Source organism: Megascapheus bottae, chromosome 10 (genome assembly GCF_031878675.1).
Source record: "Megascapheus bottae isolate mThoBot1 chromosome 10, mThoBot2.hap1, whole genome shotgun sequence".
NCBI lineage: Eukaryota > Metazoa > Chordata > Mammalia > Rodentia > Geomyidae > Megascapheus > Megascapheus bottae.
The window spans coordinates 56574190-56595776 of NC_143518.1; the positions used below are offsets into that span (position 1 = coordinate 56574190).

General features: G+C 47.9%; 1 protein-coding gene across 6 annotated transcripts in view; it reads right to left on the reverse strand.

Annotated features, from left to right (window-relative positions):
• Positions 1-806: 806 nt before the first annotated feature.
• The window catches only part of Atp2b4 (ATPase plasma membrane Ca2+ transporting 4), an 89250-nt gene continuing 68469 nt past the window's right edge, over positions 807-21587 (reverse strand). For 2 of the 6 annotated variants that reach the window (XM_090341384.1, XM_090341382.1), the window contains 13 exons: positions 20898-21140; positions 19904-20145; positions 18668-18896; positions 17996-18175; positions 17221-17308; positions 16803-16909; positions 14141-14332; positions 13223-13436; positions 11890-12101; positions 10719-10826; positions 8645-8821; positions 5736-5883; positions 1700-1818 (listed from right to left, as the gene is read on the reverse strand). In XM_090341384.1, the coding sequence (XP_090197510.1) occupies positions 1793-1818; positions 5736-5883; positions 8645-8821; positions 10719-10826; positions 11890-12101; positions 13223-13436; positions 14141-14332; positions 16803-16909; positions 17221-17308; positions 17996-18175; positions 18668-18896; positions 19904-20145; positions 20898-21140 (2166 nt within the window). In that variant the 3' untranslated portion in view covers positions 1700-1792. Of the gene's footprint in view, positions 1819-5727; positions 5884-8644; positions 8822-10718; positions 10827-11889; positions 12102-13222; positions 13437-14140; positions 14333-16802; positions 16910-17220; positions 17309-17995; positions 18176-18667; positions 18897-19903; positions 20146-20897; positions 21141-21587 lie in introns of those variants that run through there. The other 4 variants (XM_090341381.1, XM_090341380.1, XM_090341385.1 and 1 more) reach the window with 3 other exon arrangements.

A 21587-nucleotide genomic window follows, 5' to 3' on the forward strand; every position in this document is an offset into this window, starting at 1 on the left:
TAAACAACAAATCAAAGCCAAACTGCTTCTCCAGTGAAGGGCTCGATCTTGTCCCAGGAAGGAACACTTAAAAGGTCTCCCAGCAAAGTCTTCAACTCCTGTGAGGTGGGTGGGCGGTGTTCAGGGCTTAAGAAGGCACAGGCGTTTCCCAGGCAGCGGCCAGAGTGGGGACATGGGCGCTCAGGGAGGCGGGGGGAACTTTGCCTGAGTTCAGCACAATGGCATCTGAGTCTCTCCCTTTGAATATGTATTTTCAAAATCAGAGTATCTTTGGGAGGCTGGTAGCTTTCTCATGAAGATGTCAATGGACACCACGAAGAGGAGAATTAAGGAAATGTATGGGGAAGGTCGGAGCTGGGACCCAGGCACCTAAGCTCAGGGTTTCAGGGGCCTGTGGGAAGGTCTGCTCAGATCTTGCTAGAATGGCTCTCTGGCTACACCTAAGGTTTCTCAATTATCTGCTCCCCTGAGAATCAGGTTCTGGGAAGAAGAGCCGTGGTAGATGGCTTTGAAAGCAGTGGTGGACCCCTTGAAAGTCTTGCCTCAATGGCCTGTCAGCTTCTGGCCCCAAATTCCCCAGTGAAGCTAGGGGGCAGCTTTTTTTTTCAAAACTACTCATGTGCCACCGCTTCAGAGGAGAAGGAAGCACAGGCCTGTGGCAATAAACTACCAAGTACATCTGGTCAAGGCTGAGCTCTCTGGCTGCTGACGTGATGGTAAGTTTAGAGTTAGAAGCCAACCTGGTAACAAGAGAGAATCCCTGCTGACCCACTGGGAATTTTGCCTTTTGGCAGAGAGAGGGAACTTTTCCAGGGGGTCACAGGGACCAGCTCACATCCATCCACATCCCATTCATTCTCTTACTTATTACAACTCAAAAAGAAAAGAAGAAAAAGAAATCAACCAAGGGAGAACTGAGGGAATGGAGGGAAAGGTTGCACTAGACCAAAACAACCTTGGAGAAATAGTGAGAGGCTGAGTGAAAGGACAGAAGGAGCTAGAAGCCTTTTCAACATGGAAACAAAATACCTTAACTAAAATCACTCTACTGGCTGATTTTATACATTCCATCTCTGCCAGGACACATTTCACTTGTGGAGATCTGTAACCCTCAATTTAGCTTGTAAATGACAGAGACTTTTAGGATCGATTCCAGACGTCAGGAGCTGGTGACATAGGTAGAAAACGCCATGAAGCTTTTGGACGGGGAAGTGCCACAAGGATTGATGTTGCTTCTTTAAAAACCACAAACGATCCGCCCCGAAGAGGCGAATTCTACCATTACGTGCCTGGAGTTTGAATGAGTCCTGCTACAAACCCCAACTCAAATTGCAGTTGAAATCCTTGCAGGCATGTGCGCTTGTTTCGTGGTGGTCAGGTGAGGGGATTTTCACACACTCGGAGCAGCTGACATGACGGTGACAAGTTCCATCATCACCGCCATCGACGGGATGAATGAAAAGGAACTAGAGAACAAGCAGGGACAGGAGTCAGAGATGGACGCGTTCAGACGGATGTCTCCAGGCTTTGGAGAGGGCTGTCCACACCGGAGGCCACGATATGCACTTGGCTGCCATCCACTGCGTTGTTGTTTTTGTTGGCATTTGGAGAGGCCTCGCCGTCCAGCAGAAGCACCCTGGTCCCAGTCTTGGAACCCTTTTCAGCATCTTCCTCTTGGATACCCAGGAACGGTGTTCTCGGCCCCTCGTCGTCGGTGGAGAAGTCAGGGGTGCTCATGAAATTGTGAATGGATTCTTGGTTCTTAGGTTTCTGGATGGCTTCGTGGACGGAATTATGGAATACTTTGATCACTCGGATCTGTAGCAGGAGAAGGAAACAGACGATAAGAAAACAAGGAGGTGAGCACTGGTCAGCAGAACAAGGAAGGAGAGTGGTGTGAGGAGAGAGATAAAACCCAAACCAGAAAACAAAATTGCTTGACAACCCAACCCAACCCATCAGAAGCAATCCTGGGACGCTACCCACAACATGACACAGCTCACATCTCAAGCACAAGGGCGGGGTGAGTGATGACGGCACACCAAGAGAATGTCTCAACATCCACACACAAAAAGTAGAAAACCCAAAGCAAAGTTAGCCTCCACCCCCCACCCCCCGCCACACAATGCACTCTTAAAAGAAAACAGAAACCCGTGGGATTCATTAGTTCTTTTGCATAAGAGGGGAGGATGCATTGGAACTTGGTGCAAATTAATAGCCAAACTTAAAAAGAGGATTCATATGGTGGATTTCTATGTCCGAGGCCAAACATTGTGTGCATGTGGAGTAGAAAAATAACACACTGGAAGTTTTGTTAACGGCTTGAAACTCTCCCAGAGCCAAGAGCTACCAGTCTTCATGTAATACACAATGGGTGACACATGACCAAAGATAATTGTGCAGCCAGGCAAATGGACCAATCTTCATTGAGCAGCATGCAGGAAACAAAAGAAACAAAACCAACAACAATTTGCCTCTTCAGTCAGAAGCCATGCACATACTCATATCCCAAACCTCCACCACGTCCTTTCCTCTCAGCGGAAGCAGAACTCCACTCCATTTCCTTCCTGGCTAGGGGCAGGCTAGACAAATAAAGGTGTGGAAAAAGATGGCTTCCCCTGCCTATGAGGAAGACTGGCTCTCATGACCCTGGGGCGTGTCCTTGGCTCTGATGCACTGCCACGATGCCTCACGCTGGCAGCCTTTTCCAGCGGTTTCCATATTGTGAACAGGAGCATGGTCTTACGTGGAGGAGTCAAGAGGAAAAAAACAACACTAATGACTCCTCGAGGACAGCCAGCACCATGCACCTGCACTGCACTGGCTTCTTTCTATGTCGGCAATTTTTTTCTGGGGCTTTCTCAAGGCTAGTGCTCTACCACTTGAGCCACACCACCACTTTTGACTTTTTCTGTGTATATGGTACCAAGGAATGGAACCAAGGACTTCCTGTATGCTAGGCAAGCAGTCTACCACTACACCACACTCTCTGCCCCCCCTCAGTGATTTTTAAACTTCCTGTTAAATCTATTATAACAACAGATTTTGAACATTAGGCTTGGAGTAAGGATCCAGAGCCCTGCTGTTGCCTTTTCCTTTTACCTGTTGCGGTGACCAATGACACTGTTCTGAGATAAAGGTGAACTGAAGGACAGGGAGCTACAAAAAACAGGGGAAATTTATTCAGCTAGACTGCAAGACTCTGAATCCAATAGAAAATCAGCCACCTGGTGAGGGAAGCCCCAGTGAGGAGGAGTCAGTGGGCTAGGGATGAGAGAAGGAAGAGGATGGAGTGCATGAGGGCGGGGGTGGGGGGACTGTGCTAGAATGTTCCTCAGCATGACACGGGCTCAGAGAACACATATGGATGAGCAATCCCAGGAGGCATTGCCACCAACCCTTCTTGTAGCACAAGGGGTGCTGTGAGTAGCGGGTGGCATAATGCAGAGCTACTGAAGAAGTAGCCATCTCTCAGCCAATGAGCCCTTCTCTCTCTAAACTCTTTTGCAAAATCTCTGGGCCATGAGCCTGGGGCCTGACAAAAGGGCAACTCTTCCTGAATGCAGGATCTCTGCCTCCGATATACCAGGATAGGAGTGAGTGTAAAGACCACTCTGGGGAGCTCAGTGAGTGGTCAAATGAAGAGTCCATTTCTCTAGCTGGGATTCTGTTGTGTTTGGTTTTTCTTTTCAGAAGCCAGGGGAAGAGAAGGATTAGGGTTTCCCTCCAGAGGAAACTCTCAAGCAACAATCTAACAAAGACTGCACATATACTTGGATCCATCTGGAACTCTAGAATGGAAAAGAAGGGTTTGAAAACTCATTCCTAGGATCTCCACTGCAAGAGAAAGAGCAGGAGCTGGCCTGTCTCTCTCTTGGTCATCTAGCCCTTGAAGACTCAGAGCTTACCCTCTTCTAGCTCCTCTGAAAGAGGTGATTAGATGGTTGCTTTCAACCATCTAATCACTGGGACATGTGCATTCTAAGCCTTCCCACTGGAGGTGGATGACAGAACAAAGACAGAAGCCAAGTAGAAGAGGATGGCAGAACTAGGGGAATTAACCGAGGAATCTGAAAGGATCACAATGAGGGGGTCTTGGCTATATACAAGTTTAGAAGTATTTTCTTGACTGAGTTTGGGCCTAAAGGCATAATGTCTTCATGAATGCTAAGCCCCTACACTACCCACAAGAATGTTGGTCACTGGCTAGAAAGAAAACACACAAAAAATTGAAATTTGGTCATTCTGCCCCACTTGCAGCCATGTGAACTACAAGCAGTGTACCTGTTCTTTCTTTCCTCCGTTCCAGTGCTGGGGCGGGGGAGGGGCAGAGGGGAGCTAGATTAAACAATATATTCAATACAGTGGAACTCCTTCCTCATCAGATACCTTAGTGGCTGTCTTTACGCCTCCCATTTGGGAAAGGTAAAATGGCCAGGAATAGCAAGGGGTTAGCAAGAGACCTCCCAATGATGTCAGGTCTTCAACCGAGAGTTGAGAGTATTCCCACTGAAAGATTGGCAAGGAAGGGGTCCCTAAAATTTTATAGGTGAAATTTGATACAAATGGCTGGTTGGGCTGGGTGTTGGTAGCTCATGCCTGTAATCCTAGCTACTAAGGACGCTGAGATTTGAGGATTATGGTTTGAAGTCAGTTGGAAACGCCTAAGAGACTCTTACCTCCAAGTGAAAACTATCCAAAAGATGGAAGTAGAGCCATGGCTCAACTGGTAAAATGCTAGTCTTGAGCACAAAAGCTCAGCACAGCACCCAGACCAGACTCTGAGTTCAAGCCCCAAGACTGGCGTACGCACACACACAGAGCTAAAGAACTGGTTGGTGAAACAAACTAGAATAGTAGAAGAGTTACAAAACTGGTTGCTCTTAAACTCCTTAATTTTTTTCTTTAGATATGGGATCTTATTGTAGAGCCCGGGGTCATCTCAAATTCTTTTTTTTTTCACGTAAAAACAACTTTTTATTTGTAACTTGGGAGGGATTTATACAGAACTTTGCATACTCAAGTCCGATCCTACAACAGGATGACCTCAAATTCTGGATCCTCCTTCCCAGCCTCCCACGTCCTGGGATTACAGACATACACTACCGTGCTCAGCCCTGATATTTTTAGTAAATGAAAAAAGAAAAGGTGATTTTGAACTTTTCATATAGATCTGATACTCATATTAATTCTTCTTTTGGGGGAGGCTGAGACCAAGACTTGAACTTGGTATCTTTCAGGAATTCCCAAAATTGCCTCAGACAGCATTTTTTGGATTTCTAGTTGGCCTAACCTCATGTCTAAGCTTAGGAGATAGAGTTTAGAGTCAGAGGAGCAGGAGAGGAGGAGGGGAAAAAAAAGAAACAAAACATGAACAATAAAAAGCAAAAGCCCCCCAAAACTTTATAAAAAGATAAAGAATGAAAAAAAAAAAGAGCAAGCAACAACAAAAACTCCAAGGGAAGAAACAAGCAACGTAGAGGAGCATTCAGAAAATAGGATTATTGAATTTACCATGGCAAAGGTTTAGAAGCTATCCAACATGAAAGAGAAAAATAATCAAGGGCATATGGCCTGGTTTTATAAGTCGAATTTCTGTCTTTTCTTCCCTTAAGTCAAAAGATTAAAGAAAAACAAGAAAAGAAAAGATAACCACAGTTGTTTACAAAGTGGATGCCACATGCTCTCTTGTGGTCATTCTAGCAAATCATGCAGCACAACGGACTGTCACTCACTGCCCATGGGAGATGAGACAGCAGCAGAGGTGGTGGGGGAAGGTTTGATGGGTCCAGCTGCGGCATAGGATGAGCTAGGACCCATGGTCTGTCGCTTTATGACGCCCTTAAAAGTGGCTCCCGTCTGGAATGTGTTAATTACTTCGATCTGCAAAGAACCAAAGGGTGAGACAGCTCCATACTCAGAGAGGAGAGGGGAAGGAAGAGGAAGGCAGGTGTGGAGAGTCGGGAAAGGGGATGGAAAGCAATAGAGGCCCTCAGTGTATGGAAGGGGACATGAATTGTGTATCGCGCTTCCTTTAAAGAACAACTTGCTGTAGACTCCAAATGCCCAGCCACAATCTAGTTTTCTCTCTTCTCATGTCCGAGGGTGAACCTGTGAGGTGCACAGGTATCCAAGGGTCTTGAAAATTTTAAGTCCTATCTTTCGAATAGCTAGACAAAGGCCAGCAGCTGACCCACTGCTTTGACCTGTACTCTGAAAAAGGAAGCGTGTCCTGGTGCTGGTGGCTGATGACGCCTAGTGACTCAGGAGGTTGAGATATGAGGATTAAGGTTCAAAGCCACAGCAGGCAGGTAAGTTTGTGAGACTCTTCTCTCCAGTGAACTACCAAAAAGCTGTATTGCTCAAGTGGTAGAGCACTGGCCTCGAGCAAAAAAAAGCTCAGGGACAGCACCCAGGCCCCGGAGTTCAAGCCTCAGTTCCAGCACCAAAAGAAAAAAAAAATGAAAAGGCATGTAACTTGAGATACGGAAGGCCAAGGTTCATGTGACTGAATTTCAACTCAATCAACTATACATTGTTTTTCTGATTTTCTAGGAAAATAACAGGTGTTTAAAGCAGAGGCAGTAGAGTGGCCTGTGCCCAGTGGCTCTGGTAAAGGGCAGAGGACACAAGGCACATGGCTCACCCTTTTGCTAGGGGTTTCTCCTGAGTACCCTTCCTCTGGCTAAAGTGGAATATGGAAATGCAGAGCCAAGCCAATTAGAGAGAAGGCCACAGCACTTCGGTACCACCATAGTGCATGGGAGATCTTAAAATCTGACAGATCTGCTGCTAGACAAGGAAGCTGGCAGGCAGAGCCGTGGAGGTGAGCGGCTATACCAATAGTCTTACCAGACACAGGCAATCCATCCAATAAGGGCTGTGATCTAGGCCTCAGTTAAATACCTGACCCCTAAACAACGAGGTACACATCAAAAGAGATCTAGGGGTTCAGTGTGCTCATAGCACACTCAGGCTCTTTAGCTCACAGCTCAGGTGCCCACTGGAATGGCCTGGCTTTGGCCAGTGGCATCTTTAACAGGTTGTCTTTGATACGTGAGTTCAGTGCTGTCTAGTTCAGCTGTCTCAGGCTTCAACGGGGACAGGTCAACTGCTTAGAGCTATGCAGGAAATGAGAGCAGAGAGAACAGTTGAGGAGACGGGAGTTGGCAGTAGAGGGGAAGAAGACCCATAAACCTCAGCCCCCAAGGACAGGATACTGACATAGGAGCGAGGAGGCACTGGAATGGAACGAGGGGAACATGACTAGGAAAAAAAGGAAGAAGAGGACGCAGATGATCCTGAAGGGAAGAAAAGCAAAGAGGTTATTTGGAAAAGAGCAGACCCAAGGGAAGGCACTGGGGCTTTAGAGATGGAAGCTAAAAGCACCAGCTTCTCCAGGCACCTGATGGACTCAGAGGCCTGGAGGGTGGAGGTGGGGGGAATCTCCATACCACCAGGCATGTTGTACAGGTCTCACAGAAAATTCCTTTCCTAGGAGGAGGAATGCAGGGCAGGGGAAGGAGCCCCAGGCCTCCCCTAATCTCCCACTCATTTTGTAGCTCATAGGAGATGACTTCCTACTAGGTGAGAGGTTTTGAGCCTTCAACTGCATCTGTTGTCCTGGGGAATTAACAAACAAAACAAAACAATGTGCAAGACCAGTTTTGGGGAGTGGAACATTTTGGGGACCACCAGCCAGTTAGAAGAGAAATAAGTGTGGGCTCTTGCAGCAAATCTTTGCGATCTTAGAATGGACAGTTTTCTAAGATGGGGAGCCCAGGGCCGCCACAGTAAAGGAACATGGGATGGGGAGCAGGGGAAGAGAAGTTGGCGGTGCCTAGGCCAGCCCGTCCACCCAGAAGGGAGGCAAAAGCAAGGCATGGAGAGGGGGAAACAGTGACTGCAGGGCTATAGGCGGGGCCTTAAGAGCACCTTCTACCCTAGTTCAGAAAGTACAAGGAAAGTTTAGAAGGGTCTGGAGAAATGGTAACTTCTATTTCAGGAAGCAAGTCTGAATGGCGTCAAGGATACTCAGGCGTTAAGAGACTGCTCTTGGTTTTTTTTTTTTTTTTTTATGTATACTTAACCATATCAGATTCTCCACCATGGTTTTAAACTGCAAGAGGGCATGTTTCTGTTACGGGAGCCCTCCAGAGAACACCTGTTGCCATGACAGCAGTACAGATGGTCACAGAAGTGACTAGTAGGGTACTTGGCAGAGGGATACTGTCTACTCCTTCCTTTTCCCCCCTCCCTTTGAGACCCCCCCCCAGCCTAGATTGGCCTCAAATGCATAATTCTATCTTGGTCTCTCAAGTGCTGGCATTACAGGTATGTGTCATTATACCCAGCTCTATTCCTTTAGGGATAGTGGGAAGCTTGCTCAGGCAACAGAAGCTGGGGAATGGGGTTTAAAGCCTACCCACAGCTGAAGGACTCTGCTAACGGTGGCCCACAGCCAGGTCTGCTCTCTCAAGAGGAACCCAGGCACACAGCCCTGTCCCTGTTACCCGAATCTTGGGTTATAGGGTTGCCTTGTAGGGGTGAGCCTAAGAAAGGAAGAGATGCAGGCCACCAAGACCTGCTGTCATCCATACTCATCCCAGGATGGCAGGAGTGAAGCCAGGCAACAACGTAGTACCTGAGTCTGGATGCGGCTCAGGCCCCGGAACCAGAGGATCTGGCCACGACGCAGCTCCATCTCTGCAAGGTCTATCTCTTCCATGCCCTCTGCATCCTTGCTGATCTCATCTTTGGAAGTGCCATGCCCGGCCTCCTTCAGGAACTTCAGAGACTTGGTAGGTATGGCAGAGATGACCTGAGCCAAAGGGGTGCAGCAGAATTGGGGGAGAAGATCTGTCAGTCAGTGTATATGACATGAATCAGAGCCTTGAGAATTCCCTTGTCTGCCACCCTTCCCACCAGAGAGCAGCGGAGAGCCACCTGGTGTGTTGAGGAGCCAATCAGCAAGTGTCCCAGCTGCCCCGCCTGTATTCATGGATGTATAGAAGAGACTTACTTAATACCACCTGCCTGGACAGATATTTCTTTCTTGCTTCAGTTCTTTTTTTCTACTATACTGTTTTGTTTTTGTTTTGTGATGGTCCTGGGGCTTGAATTCAGGGTCTGTGCTGTTCTAAAGCTTTTGTATTCAAGGCTAATGCTCTACCACTTGAGCCACAGCTCAATTTCCAGCTTTTTGGTAGTTAATCAGAGATGAGAGTCTTATGGACTATCCTGCCCAGGCTGGCTTTGAACCATTACCCTCAGATCTCAACTGAGTAACTAGGATTATAGGTGTGAGCCACCAGTGCCAGGCATACTGTCTTTTAAGGGTAACAGGACTGTGAAGCATGACACAGAGCAGAAAGGGGCAAAAACCAACTGGGGTTGGGGGAGGAGACAAATCTGGGGAGAAGATGGTTCTATTGCAGTGAGAAAAAGAATGGATGGAGGAAAGCATGGGAAGGATTTCCCTGGGCTTGGGTAAGCAAGTGGATGGTACAGGCCATGAAAGAAGGGGCGCCTGGCTATTACAGAACACATGGAACGCTAAGCTACATTTGCAATTCAAAATGTATCATTGGGGCCCTCAGTGTGTGCCTTTTAAGTGAGTGCTTTATGATGGCAGAGAAAGCAGAGAGGGGACAGAGTGACTTCGCAGGCAGTCCAAGGTGGAACCCACAACTGCTCTGGAGTGAGCCATGTGCTCTGCCATGCATGGTGGCCCACAGTGATGACTGCTACCTGGCATCTGGGATTCCAATGAGGCCAGACTCAGGAGAGAGTCTCCAAAAGAAAGCGAAGCAAGAGCAGGGGTAAAACTGCATTAGGGACCCCTTGGTTTTTAAACTTTAGCCAGCAGACACGAGGATGACGTGGGCTGGGTACAGAGAATCAGTAATGAGGAAGGCTTCATGCAGCTGACCTTGGGGAAGCCCTGTGGTCCAGTGAGAGCCCACTGGGTCTAGTTAAGACACAGCCTCTTCTATGCCCCAGGTGGAGGGGCACTAAGGGTGTATTAGCCAAGACCTGGCATCTACAAAGAGAAGCACAGCCTGGACCAGAGCTGAGGGAGGATGGAATTAGAAAAGGAATGAAATGCTTACCACACTGGAAAGTCTAAGAACCAACCTTATTATCCATCAAATACTTACCTGGTACCAGCAAGTAGTAACTAATTCACAAGAGCCCAGTTTTCCTAAGTCGGGACACTGAGGCACAGAGTGATTAAGTAAGTTGCCCACTGTAATCTAGCTGTGTACAGGACAGTTGGGGTTGAATGCAGCCATTCTTAGCCCATGCTCAGAACCATCTATTCTGCTTCTCCTCTAAGGCCTTGAAAATCTAAAGTTATCTCAAGTGAGCGTCACACATTCAAGTCCCAGAGACCCAGCAGAAGATGCTGGGTATCCCTGAATTATGCCTGCACGGTGGCCCATGGCCATACTGCTACTTTATTACAATAAGGTCCTTTGGGTTTTGGCAAAAATCTGTTGGAAAATTCAAGTTGGTCTCAGAGACACCAGCAGGTATGAGTAGAAGAGACCCGAGTCTCCTAAGGGATTGGAGGGTACCCTGAGATGGAACTAATCTGGAAATGGGAGGGAAGGTGGTGGTGAGGGGAGGAGAATCCTCCAGGAGCTTGGTGGATTCCACATAGAGAGCAGAGCTCTGTGGGTGGGGTGAGCGCCTGGAGGGTGTGCCATACTCACCTGGCCCCACAGAAGTTCTCCAATCCCGATGAACAGACACCATAACCACTGTGTCAGGTTGAGCTTCGTACAACTGAAGGGCTTACCCCCAAATTCCACAATGAAAACCTACCACAGAGAAGAAAAAGCAGCTAGCCTTCCAGCCACAGCCACGGAAGCCATGCCTCCTCCTGGCTCAGGGGTCCTTGTGGTACAGTTTCCAATTTGCTTACTGAAGAAAGAGGCAATCTTGAGGAGGTCAAGGGAAAGCAGATGTAATATTTATAGACTAGCGTCTTTTTTTTTTTTTATGTCAGTCCTGGGGTTTGAACGCAGAGACTGGATTTTCTATAGATAAGAGTCTCGTGGACTTTCCTGCCCAGGCTGGCTTTGAATGATGATTCTCAGATCTCAGCCTCCTGAGCCACCAGCACCTGGCTGAATGGAGTCTTTCTTTATACAGCACTGTGACTAGAAGACACATGTTTATTGTGACAATGATGTAACATCTGGTAGGAGACAGAACTGGAGAAGAAGGATTGAAGCTGGAGGATGGACAGGGAGCTGCCAGGAGAAGGAGGAGGCAAGAATTCTTTCATGGTATGGCCTGTCTGTAATCCCTTGCATCCACAGAAATCTTACTATAGCTCTTTGCTTGGGACAGGAAAGAAGTGGCCTGCTGGTATTACTACCAGGTAACTGTGTTCTTGACCCCAGTTCCCAGAGAGGGGGCCTAAGCCAAGCTCACTATATTGTCTAACAAATACCTCCCCATCACTTCTCTGAATGGCGAGATTTCACTACAAGCCCCTTCAGAATATAGGGGGAGGGGCATACTATGGGTGTGTGTGTAGTTTAGCCATAAGCTGGGAAGGGGACTGAAAAATTTGCCCTTCACTTAGGCACTTTATGGGACTTCTGTATATTTAGAAACCTCATGAAAGGCCTTGGCAAGTAATATCACCTTCAATCAGAACACTGCCTTGCGCTACGTACAGTACTTGGCATGCCATGTTCAATTCTAAAGCCAGGTACAAAGAGAAGCACCTGGGCTCCCTTGGGGAGCCCCCAATGTTTGCCCCTAGCTTCAGTCCTTGACATTGCTGCATTTGTTTTCCTGGGTTCTTAGGGAATCCCGGTTCCCAGTTAAGGACTTGCATCTCTCAGACCTCAAAGGTGGATCGAATCTCACCTGGGCAATGAATGTGCCTAAGACTACAGAACAGAAGATGACGTTGCGGTGGATGCCTCCGAAGACGTTCTTTTCCCCGTGGATCTTTCGGGAATTGATTTCATTGAAGAGCTGCATCAGCACGAAGGTGTTGAAGACGATGGTGTAGTGCTGGCTGGGGGGCGAGTGGAGAGGTGCCTTTCTCCCACTGTCCACGTCAAACAGCTTCTCACCTAATGGGGAGAACGAGCATTGAGGGGCCATTGCGATCTCGATCAAGATTCAGGGGCATTTTATTTTATTTTGCCAATTGTGGGGCTTGAACTCAGAGCCTGGGCACTGTGCCCGGGCCTCTTCGTCCTCAAGGCCAGTGCTCTATCACTTGAGCCATCACCATTTTCAGTTTTTGAGTGGTTAATTGGATATAAGAATCTCACGGGGACTTTTCTGCCCAAGGTGGCTTAGAACTGCAATCCTTAGAGCTCAGTCTCCTGAGTAGCTAGAATTACAGGTGTGAGCCACCAGCGTCTGGCTTCAGGTTCATATCAGAATGTGTAGAGACAGCCATGGCAATGGTTTATGGACATTATTATTATTATTATTATTATTATTATTTGTGAGTCATGGGGCTTGAACTTGGCCTGGGCACTGTCCCTGAGCTCTTCAGCTCAAGGCTACTGCCCTACCGCTATTGTCCCTAAGCTCTTTAGCTCAAGGTTACCACCCTACCCTTGAGCCAAGCCCCACTTTCCATTTTCTAGAGGTTAATTGTAGATAAAAGTCTCAGGTCCTTTTGTGCCTGGGCTGGCTTTGAACCTTGATCCTCAGATCTCAGCCTCCTGAGTAGCTAGGATTAAAGGTGGGAGCCACCTCGCCTGGCCTTATTACTATTATTATTTTGTGCCAGAACTGGGACTTAAACCTGGGGCCTAGGAACTTTTTGTTAAGGCCAGCACTCTATTGCTTGAGCTATAGCTACACTTCTGGCTTTTTGGTGGTTAACTGGAGTTTCATGGACTTTCCTGCCTAGGCTGGCTTTGAACCTCTGTCCTCAGCCTTCTGAGTAGCTAGGTTCACAAGCATGAGCCGCCAGCACTTGGCTGATCAAGTATTTTACATTTCAGCCTTGGTTTCAAGTGATCTGACATTGCGTCTTGGTTTTCTCTGTTTGTATTTTACTTCCTAACAAAAGTGGAAGGCTATGCAACCAGTCATGTAGTGGGAATTCCAGGGAGCCACTGGCTGCTCTGCCTGGACTGGCCTCTACCAACCCCATGTCACCTGTTTCCTCAGGCTATTCTCTGTCCCGTCTCCGCCTAGTAACCCAACTGCATGGCTGACCTCTGTGGCTCACCAGCAAAGACAAGGACAAAGATGACAGTGAGCTGGTAGACGGCATGCCCCATGATGTTCTTCATCATAGTGCGAGAGATCAGAGGCTTATTTCGGCCGTAGGGACGGCGCTTCAGCAGGGACTCTGTAGGAGGCTCTGTGGCCAGGGCCAGTGAAGCAAACGTGTCCATAATTAGATTAACCCACAACATCTGTACGGCTTTCAGTGGTGAGTCCTGTTGGGGAGAAGGACCAGTCCTATAAGCTTCTCTGAGAAGCTGCCCTGCCTCCCTCACCAGTACCATCCTTCCCCTTGGCTGGTTTCTTTCCTGGTATCCGTCCACCTAGACTCTGAATCTGGCCACCTGTTGGCTGAGTGACCTTGAGAAAGTTACTCAATGTCTTCCAGCCTTGGGTCTCTCACTGGTAAAATGGGGATAATAATATCTACCTTTGCAAGCTAGCTTTTTTGTTTTGTGCCATACTGGGGCTTGAACTCAGGGCTTGGTGCTCTGGCTTAGCTTTTTTACTCGAGAGTGGGGTTCTACCACTTAAGCCATTACTCCACTATCAGCTTTTTTTTCTCATTAGTTTAAGACAAAGTTTCTTGGGGTTGTTTGTCCAGGCTGGTTTTGAAACATTATCCCCTATCCTACTTTCCTAAGTAGGATTACAGGCATGAGCCACCAGTGCCCAACTGTAAGCTTGCTTTTAAAGACCAGGGATAACACATCATAATGGCTGACACTAGCATGCTAAATTAATGCAAGGACGTTATTATCAGTCCACATAACCAGATGGGCACAGTGGACCTGGCTGAGATAACCTGCACTCCTGTGTTACTGAGGAACCCTTGTCCTTGGCTTCTCAGTAGACAGCTGAACATCTACCACCATCCTCAGCCCTCTCCCCTCCAGCAGCCTGGCTCATCCCCCTTCACCTGAGTGATACAGGCTCCAGTGAAGGCCACAATGACAGCCACCACGTTGACGGTGAGCTGGAACTGCAGGAACTTGGAGATGCTGTCGTAGACGTTTCGCCCCCACATCACGGCCTTCACAATGCTGGTGAAGTTGTCATCGGTCAGGATGATGTCCGAGGCCTCCTTGGCCACATCTGTGCCTGCGATACCCTGAGAGGTGACGGAGCAGTCAGAGCAGAGCCTGGTCCACAGGCCGAGGCTAGACTCCCATTTCCTGATCCACAAGAAGCCTCGGAACCAGGCGTGTCCACTAGAGGACTCACCAGCCACACAGAGGAAGACGAAGCTGTCAGGGTCACTACAGGAAAGAGGCCTGACTGCTGCACACAGACCTGGAGACCCCACCTCTGATCAGCCTTTCTCCCCTGTCCTCCGACTCCCTCCCTCCCCTGGAAAAAGAATCAAAAGGGCAAATTTCTATCGACTCCATCTCCAAATTCTTATATTTCTTTGGCTACTACCAGTATCTGACATAGGGTCATTTTGTTCTAGAAGTCTAGTAGTGCGCTCTAGAGCATTTTTTTTTTTTTTGTGCCAGACCTGGTCTTGGGCTCAGGGCTTGAGCACTGTCCTTGGATTTTCTCAAGGCTAGAGCGCTACCACTTGAGCCAACGCATCATTTCTGGCTTTTTTCTATGTATGTGGTACCGAGGAATCAAACCTGGGTCTTGGTGCATGCTAGGCAAGCACTCTACCGCTAGGCCAAACTCCCGGCCTTTCTAGAACATTCTATCCTCCTTCAAAATCCTGACATTGGGGAATCATGAAAGGTTTCTGAATAAACACAGCAATGGCTGGAAGCCATGCTTTGGACACAGTAAGCTTTCTAGCATGACAGGCTAAGCCCCCACAAGGGAGCCCTGATTCATTTTCCAACCTGCTCTTATGTAACCCTTCTGCTCAACACCTTCTGGCTTATTTAAAATCCCCTGAATCTCAGGAAACTGAGATTTGAAGCCAGCCACGGCAGGAAAGTTAGCAAGGCTCTTATTTATAATTAACCACCACAAAGCTAGAAGTGGAGCTGTAGCTCAAGTGGTAGAGTGCTAGCTTTAAACAGAAAAAAGCTCAGGGACAGTGTCTAAGCCCTGAGTTCAAGCACCAGGACTGGCACACATACACATGTACACACACAAATGGTATATATATATATATATATATATATATATATATTATATATATATATGGTATATATATATATTTTTTTCAAACTCCTCCTCCTCCTCCTTCTCTCTTTTTTTTTTTTTTTTTGGTCAGTCCCAAGTACTGTCCTTGGGCATTATCAAGGCTAGAGATATACCACTTGAGCCACAATACCAATTCTGGCTTTTTCTATGTATGTGGTACCAAGGAATCAAACCCAGGTCTTTGTGCATGCTAGGTAAGCACTCTACCACTAGGCCAAACTCCTGGCTTATATTCAAACTTTTATACATGATGACTGGGGATATGGAACAAGCATGGGGCTCTAAGCTTTATCTCCAATACTGAAAAAGCTGCATGTGATAGCATGTGCTACCTGCTACAGCGTGAAGCATAAACAGGATTGTGGTCCAGGTTGGCTGGGACAGAAAGCAAGACCTCTATCTTAAAAGTAGGCAGAGCAAAAAAAAAAAAAGCTGTGTGCGTGATTCAAGTGGTAAAACGTTGTCTAGTAAGTTCAAGGCCCTGAGTTCAAAACCTAGTACCACCAAAAAAAATCAGCTAGAGGCAAGGGAAGTGGTGGAGTGGTGTTAGGTAGGATAAAACATAAAGGTCGAAGATGGACAAGGCTGAAGCTGAGTGACAGGCGCGTGGGAATTCCTCATACGATTCCTAATTTTGCACATTCTTAAACGTTTCCTAGAATTAAAGCTTTGACTTTTAAGTGTAGATTCAATCTTAAATTATCTTCTGTTACTTAAAAATCACCAATAGTTTAGTCTGCATGGGAGGCTTTCAAGTGTAAGCTACTTGAGTCTGAGGTGTGTACTTTGCACTCGGGACTTCTAAATGTCTCTGAACATCACCCTGGGGTGCGTGTTTAAAATAATTCATACTCATTATACCTGGCTTATGGAATGGTAACCCCTTTGTATAACATCATCATCATAATAATAATAATAACATATTACATTTAAAAAAATCAAACACGGGGCCAGGAGTTTGGCCTAGTGGTAGAGTGCATGCCTAGCATGTATGAAGAGCCAGGTTTGATTCCTTGGTACCACCTACATAGAAAAAGCTGGAAGTGGCGCTGTGGTTCAAGTGGTAGAGCTCTAGGCCTTGAGAAAATCTAAGGGCAGTGCTTAGGCCGCAGGGCACTCAGAATTCGAGCCCCAGGACTGGCAAAACAAAACAAAACCAAGAAAACCCAACATGTATAGAACTCATCCCAGCCCATGTCCCCCTGGCACAGTCACGTGGGGTTCTTGTAACCTGCTCATGCTCAGGTTTCAGTTGGTGAGGTCTCGGGACTTCCCTGTCTGCCATCTAGTTTGTATTCTCCATCACCCATATTGTTGGTCACATAGGGAAGAGACAAGGAGTTGAGATGGAGCAGCGATATGAAGGCTGCAGCCTGTCCTGGCTCCTGATGGAACGGTGGTGCACACGTGGAGATGCGCTGTGTTGAGCTTACCATGGCAAAGCCAACATCTGCTTTCTTTAGAGCGGGGCCATCGTTTGTGCCATCGCCAGTGACAGCCACCACCTGCCGCTGTTCCCCAACCGTGCTGTCAATGATGCCTGGGAACAACAGACACCTGTCACAGAGAGCCCACCGGTGCAAGGGAGGATACCTGGCAAGGGGCAAGGACTCTTTTCCCAGGAGAAGGGCTCTTCCGCTTCCGTCCATGTTCTCTACCATCCTCCTTCTACCTCTTTCCTTCCCTTTTCCCTTTTCCTTTTTCCTACAGATGCTTGCTAAGCTGACTCTTCTCCCCATTAGCCTAAGAGCTCTCACAGGACCTCCCAATTTGGGAAAGGAAGGTGGCTTTGGCTCTTACCTGCCCCACCCCTGCCCGCCCTTTGCTATGGCACTCGGGAGCTGACCTCACCTTTTACCAGTGTGTGCTTGTCTGTGGGAGAAGACCGTGCCAGCACTCGAAGCTTAGGCCAGATCTTGTCCAGCTTTTCTTGCTCCACCTGCCAAAACCAGACCACATCTGGGTCAATCAAACTCAGATCATCTCTTTAGGGAAATCTCACTTGTGGTTACAAGCCAAACTTCTGGAAATACTGGAGCCTTACCAGCCCAATGGGAAACTGTATCCTGGCCTCTATGGAGATGGAACACAGGACAGTCCCCAAGGGTGGATTCTCTCACTGTGGCCACTCAGATTCTGTTTATTTTCTTTTTTCCCTCCCAATTTTCTACCTGGGTAACAAGCCCTTATTCTTGGAGCCTTGCCCAGGAGGAGAGCCCGGGCCAGCAGTTGGCTCCAGTGGCTCAGGTGATGTTTCTAAGGCCTTAGGTGTGTGATTTCTCTGGAGACCAGGAATCTCTGGTCTACTCAACACTTATGCCACATCCGAGTACAGATTGAAGCCAGCACAGGGCAGTGAGGTGGGTGGTGTTGGGTAGTAAGGGGAAATCACTAAAAAACCATCCCATGACTGAAAGGTGGAAAGGCATGAAAAAAAAATCAGTGATTCTGTCTCAAAGATAACTTGTGAATGAAAACAGACAACTCCCCCCTTTCACCATCTGGGCAGCTTTTGTAGCAAGAGTTGTTTCACTAGGAACAGATTTGTGTTTAGAAGCCACCCACCTGCCCCAGATGCCCCGCCCTCGGCAGCCCCAGGGCCTGGACCCTCCCACCCAGAACCCACCTCTCCCTTCTCATTGCGGATGAGTTTGTTGAATTCTTTGCCTTCTAAGCACAAGAAGTCATCTCCAGGTGTCAGAATGCCACACTTGGTGGCGATGGCCCGAGCAGTGTTGACATTGTCACCTGTCACCATTCTGACAGTAATGCCAGCTCGTTTGCATTTGGCAATAGCTTCTGGTACCTAAGGAGAAAGAAGAGAGGTGGGTATGGGAGCAGTGATACCTAACCTAAACACTCATATCTAATCTGTGCACTCTTCAGCTACTGGCTGTGCCATGGGCTCCAGCATGAAGACTCAGCAGAATCTCAGACAAACTCTCTGTCCACCAGCCCAGGAGCCAACACATTATCAGCTCTTTGTAATCTCCCAGATCCAGGACAGCCTTGCCAGCATTGGCCTTGACCAAACAAAACCAAACAAGGCCAGCTCATCGTCTGCAGGGTTTGTGGCCCTCCAGAGCAGAAGTGGAAAGTACGGAAGCCCCTGTATCTGCACTGGAGCGGTAGTCAGGCAACTTCCCTGGGATTAGAACTAGACTCAGAACTAGCTCCCACTTTTTGGGACACCCTCCCCCACACCAAATGGCTTCTCATTAAGCTTGTGCTTAGGCTAGTGGCCTTTGGGACATGGTGGTTCATATTTTCTTGCTCTTTTTTCAAGATAAAGCCTCACCTCTGGGCGCACAGGGTCCTCAATGCCCACCACAGCGATACAAGTCAGCTCGGTGAGGATTTCACTTTCATTCTCCCACGAAGGCTCTCCACTGAAATCCCGATAAGCTATGCAGATAGTCCGGAGTCCCTCACTGGCCATGGGTTCGATGACAGAGCGGACCATGTCATCTCGGTCCTTGCTCCTGAACGGCATCGCTTCCCCTTTCTTGTCAAGGATTCGATTACACCTGGAAAAGCCCACAGTCAGGAAGCAGTGTCTCTTCCCTTCCCACTCCACAGGCGTGCACAATCACGGACAGTCTAACAACTCTGTGCTATCCCTAAAAAGTCTTTGGTCAAATTTTTCCTTTATCTGCCACCCAGCTAAGTCCCTGTAAGGAGGCACAGTGTGCTTGTGGGAGGGTGTCCCAGGGATTAGAGGGTTCCAACTGGGAAGGGAGTGTGAACACAATGCTGATACTTGTAGATCAGCTGCTCTTTTCAACTTCTTAAAAGTAGAGAGATCTTTTCAGTCAGGTATCAGTGGCTCACACTGTAATCCTAGCTACCCAGGGGGCTGAGATCTGAGGATCATGGTTTGAAGCCAGCCAGAGCAGGAAAGTCTATGAGACTTTCATCTCCAAGGAACTGCCAAAAGACTGGAAGTGGAGCTGCGGCTCAAGTGGTATGGCATTAGCTTCGAGCAGGCCCTGAGTTCAAACTCCAGGACTGGCAGGCAGGTGTGTACATGCACACGCCCAAAATAAACACAAACAAAAGCACATGGGAGTGCTAAACAGCGATGTGTTGATGACAAGAAGGTGGTTGCAGTCAAGCTGGGATGTTGAAGTTGGGGTGTTGGTGAAATTAGCTATACTGGACCTGTACTCAAGTTGGCTCTGTGCTTGTGTGTGTGTATGCTGGTACTGGGGTTTGAACTTATGCTTTTTTTTTGTCTCATAGATGGTACTCTACCACTTGAGCACTTCCATTTTTTTTTTTTTTTTTTGCCGGTTGGCTGACAATAAGAATCTCAAGGATTTGTCTACCTGGGCTGACTCTGAACCATGATCCTCTGACCGTCCAAAGTAACTAGGATTTCTATTCTCTGGATTTCCTTGAACAAGTTGCACAGCTGCCTGGCACATCTGTTTTCCCATGGTCACACAGCTGGGTGGAGGGCCTGCTCTCATCATGTTGGCGTGGTGTGGAGGGACGGTTGTGAAGGCAGGGAGGAAAGGGCACGGGTGCTCACTTGCGCAGAATGATCTCCGAGGCGCCCTTGCTGAACATGCGGAAGCCCCCCTCGGGCTTCCTGATGACGGTGCTCATGGACTTGCGCACTGAGTTGAAGGTGTACACCTTGTATAGCGACTCCTCGGGCACCTCGCTGCGGATCGCCTGGTAATCCTGCTTCAGATCTGTGACGAAGCCCAGCAGGGCGCACTCTGTCTTGTTGCCCACCTGCCGTGGGAGGCCGCCCTCCTTCTCGGGAGGCTAAGTGGAAAAATACACATGGGATGAATGAATGAGACACTGGGAGACAGGGTTCTGTCCCAGACACAACCAGACCCACCGGGGAGGCAGCATTTTTCTTTCTTTTTTTTTGGTCTTTTCATAGGGAGGGAAGCAGATGGTAGGGAAATCTGGATCCCAAAGCCACTCAGGGTCAAAAATGTAAATTCACTCTTCATGGAAGTGAAGGTGTCTCACCCTGTAGGGGTTAGTTTCCAGAAAGCGAGTAATTCACTCCAGATAAATCAAGTCTGCTAGGAACTTAAGCTCCTTCCCTTAGAGACACTGCCATTACAGGGTAAATGGAGGGCCTTCCATTCCTTCCTCCTCCTTTTCCTTTTTCTTTTGTTCTTGTCCAGGGCTTAAACTCAGGGCCCAACTGCTGTCCCTGAGCCTCTTTGTATTCGTCTGTTAGTGTTCTACCACTCAGAGCTATAACTCGACTTCCGGCCTTTTTGAGTAATGTTTTGGAGATAAGAATCGCATGGACTTTTCTGCCTGGGCTGGCTACAAACTGTGATCCTCAGGTCTCAGCCTCCTGAGTAGCTAGGGTTACAGATGTGAGCCACTGGCGCCTAGCTACTCCCATAGACTCCCAGTTTCTCCTCATACACTTTCAATCAAGAGTGAGACATGGGACCTGGGATGGCAATGCAGGAAGAATAACAAGAAGAGATATATCTCTGAGAAAATTAATATTCTCCTCTAGGTGCCCAGGTAAAGGTGGGACTTACCAGAATCTTGGAGGTATAAGCACTGTTGATGGAAATGCCATTAACAATAAGGTCCAGGACCCCAGGCACGATGACATCAGGACTTGGGACCTGATGGTAGTGGGTCTCCCCAACATAAACTTGTACTACTGTCATGCGATTCATGGTCAGTGTGCCAGTCTTGTCAGAGCAAATGGCTGTGGCATTGCCCATGGTCTCACAAGCATCAAGGTGTCTCACCAGGTTATTGTCCTTCATCATTTTCTACAAAGGAAAAGAGAAAGGACTTGAGAGAGGACCAATTGGGATCTCCCAAACATAGGTCAAGAGCCATGTCTGGCCAGATACTCTTTCTGTAAGTTTTTTTTGTTGTTGTTGTTGTTTTTTTTGAGTTAACTGGTTTATTTAAGCACTGAAGAGATGAAAGGACACGCAGTGCTTCCCCCGCGCCTGGGACTTGTGCTCTTGCGAGATGCTACCCAAAGTCTATAGCTGACAGAATAGATCATCTTCCCACCAAACAACAGAATCATTCCCAGAATTATTCTCAGAGTTTAAGAGATGCATGTAGTGTCTTCTAAAATTTACCCGGGAGTTTGGCCTACTGGGAGAATGTTTGCCTAGCATACATGAAGATCTGGGTTCGATTCCTGTGTACCACATGTGTAGAAAAAGCCAGAAATGGTGCTGTGGTTCAAATGGTAGAGCTCT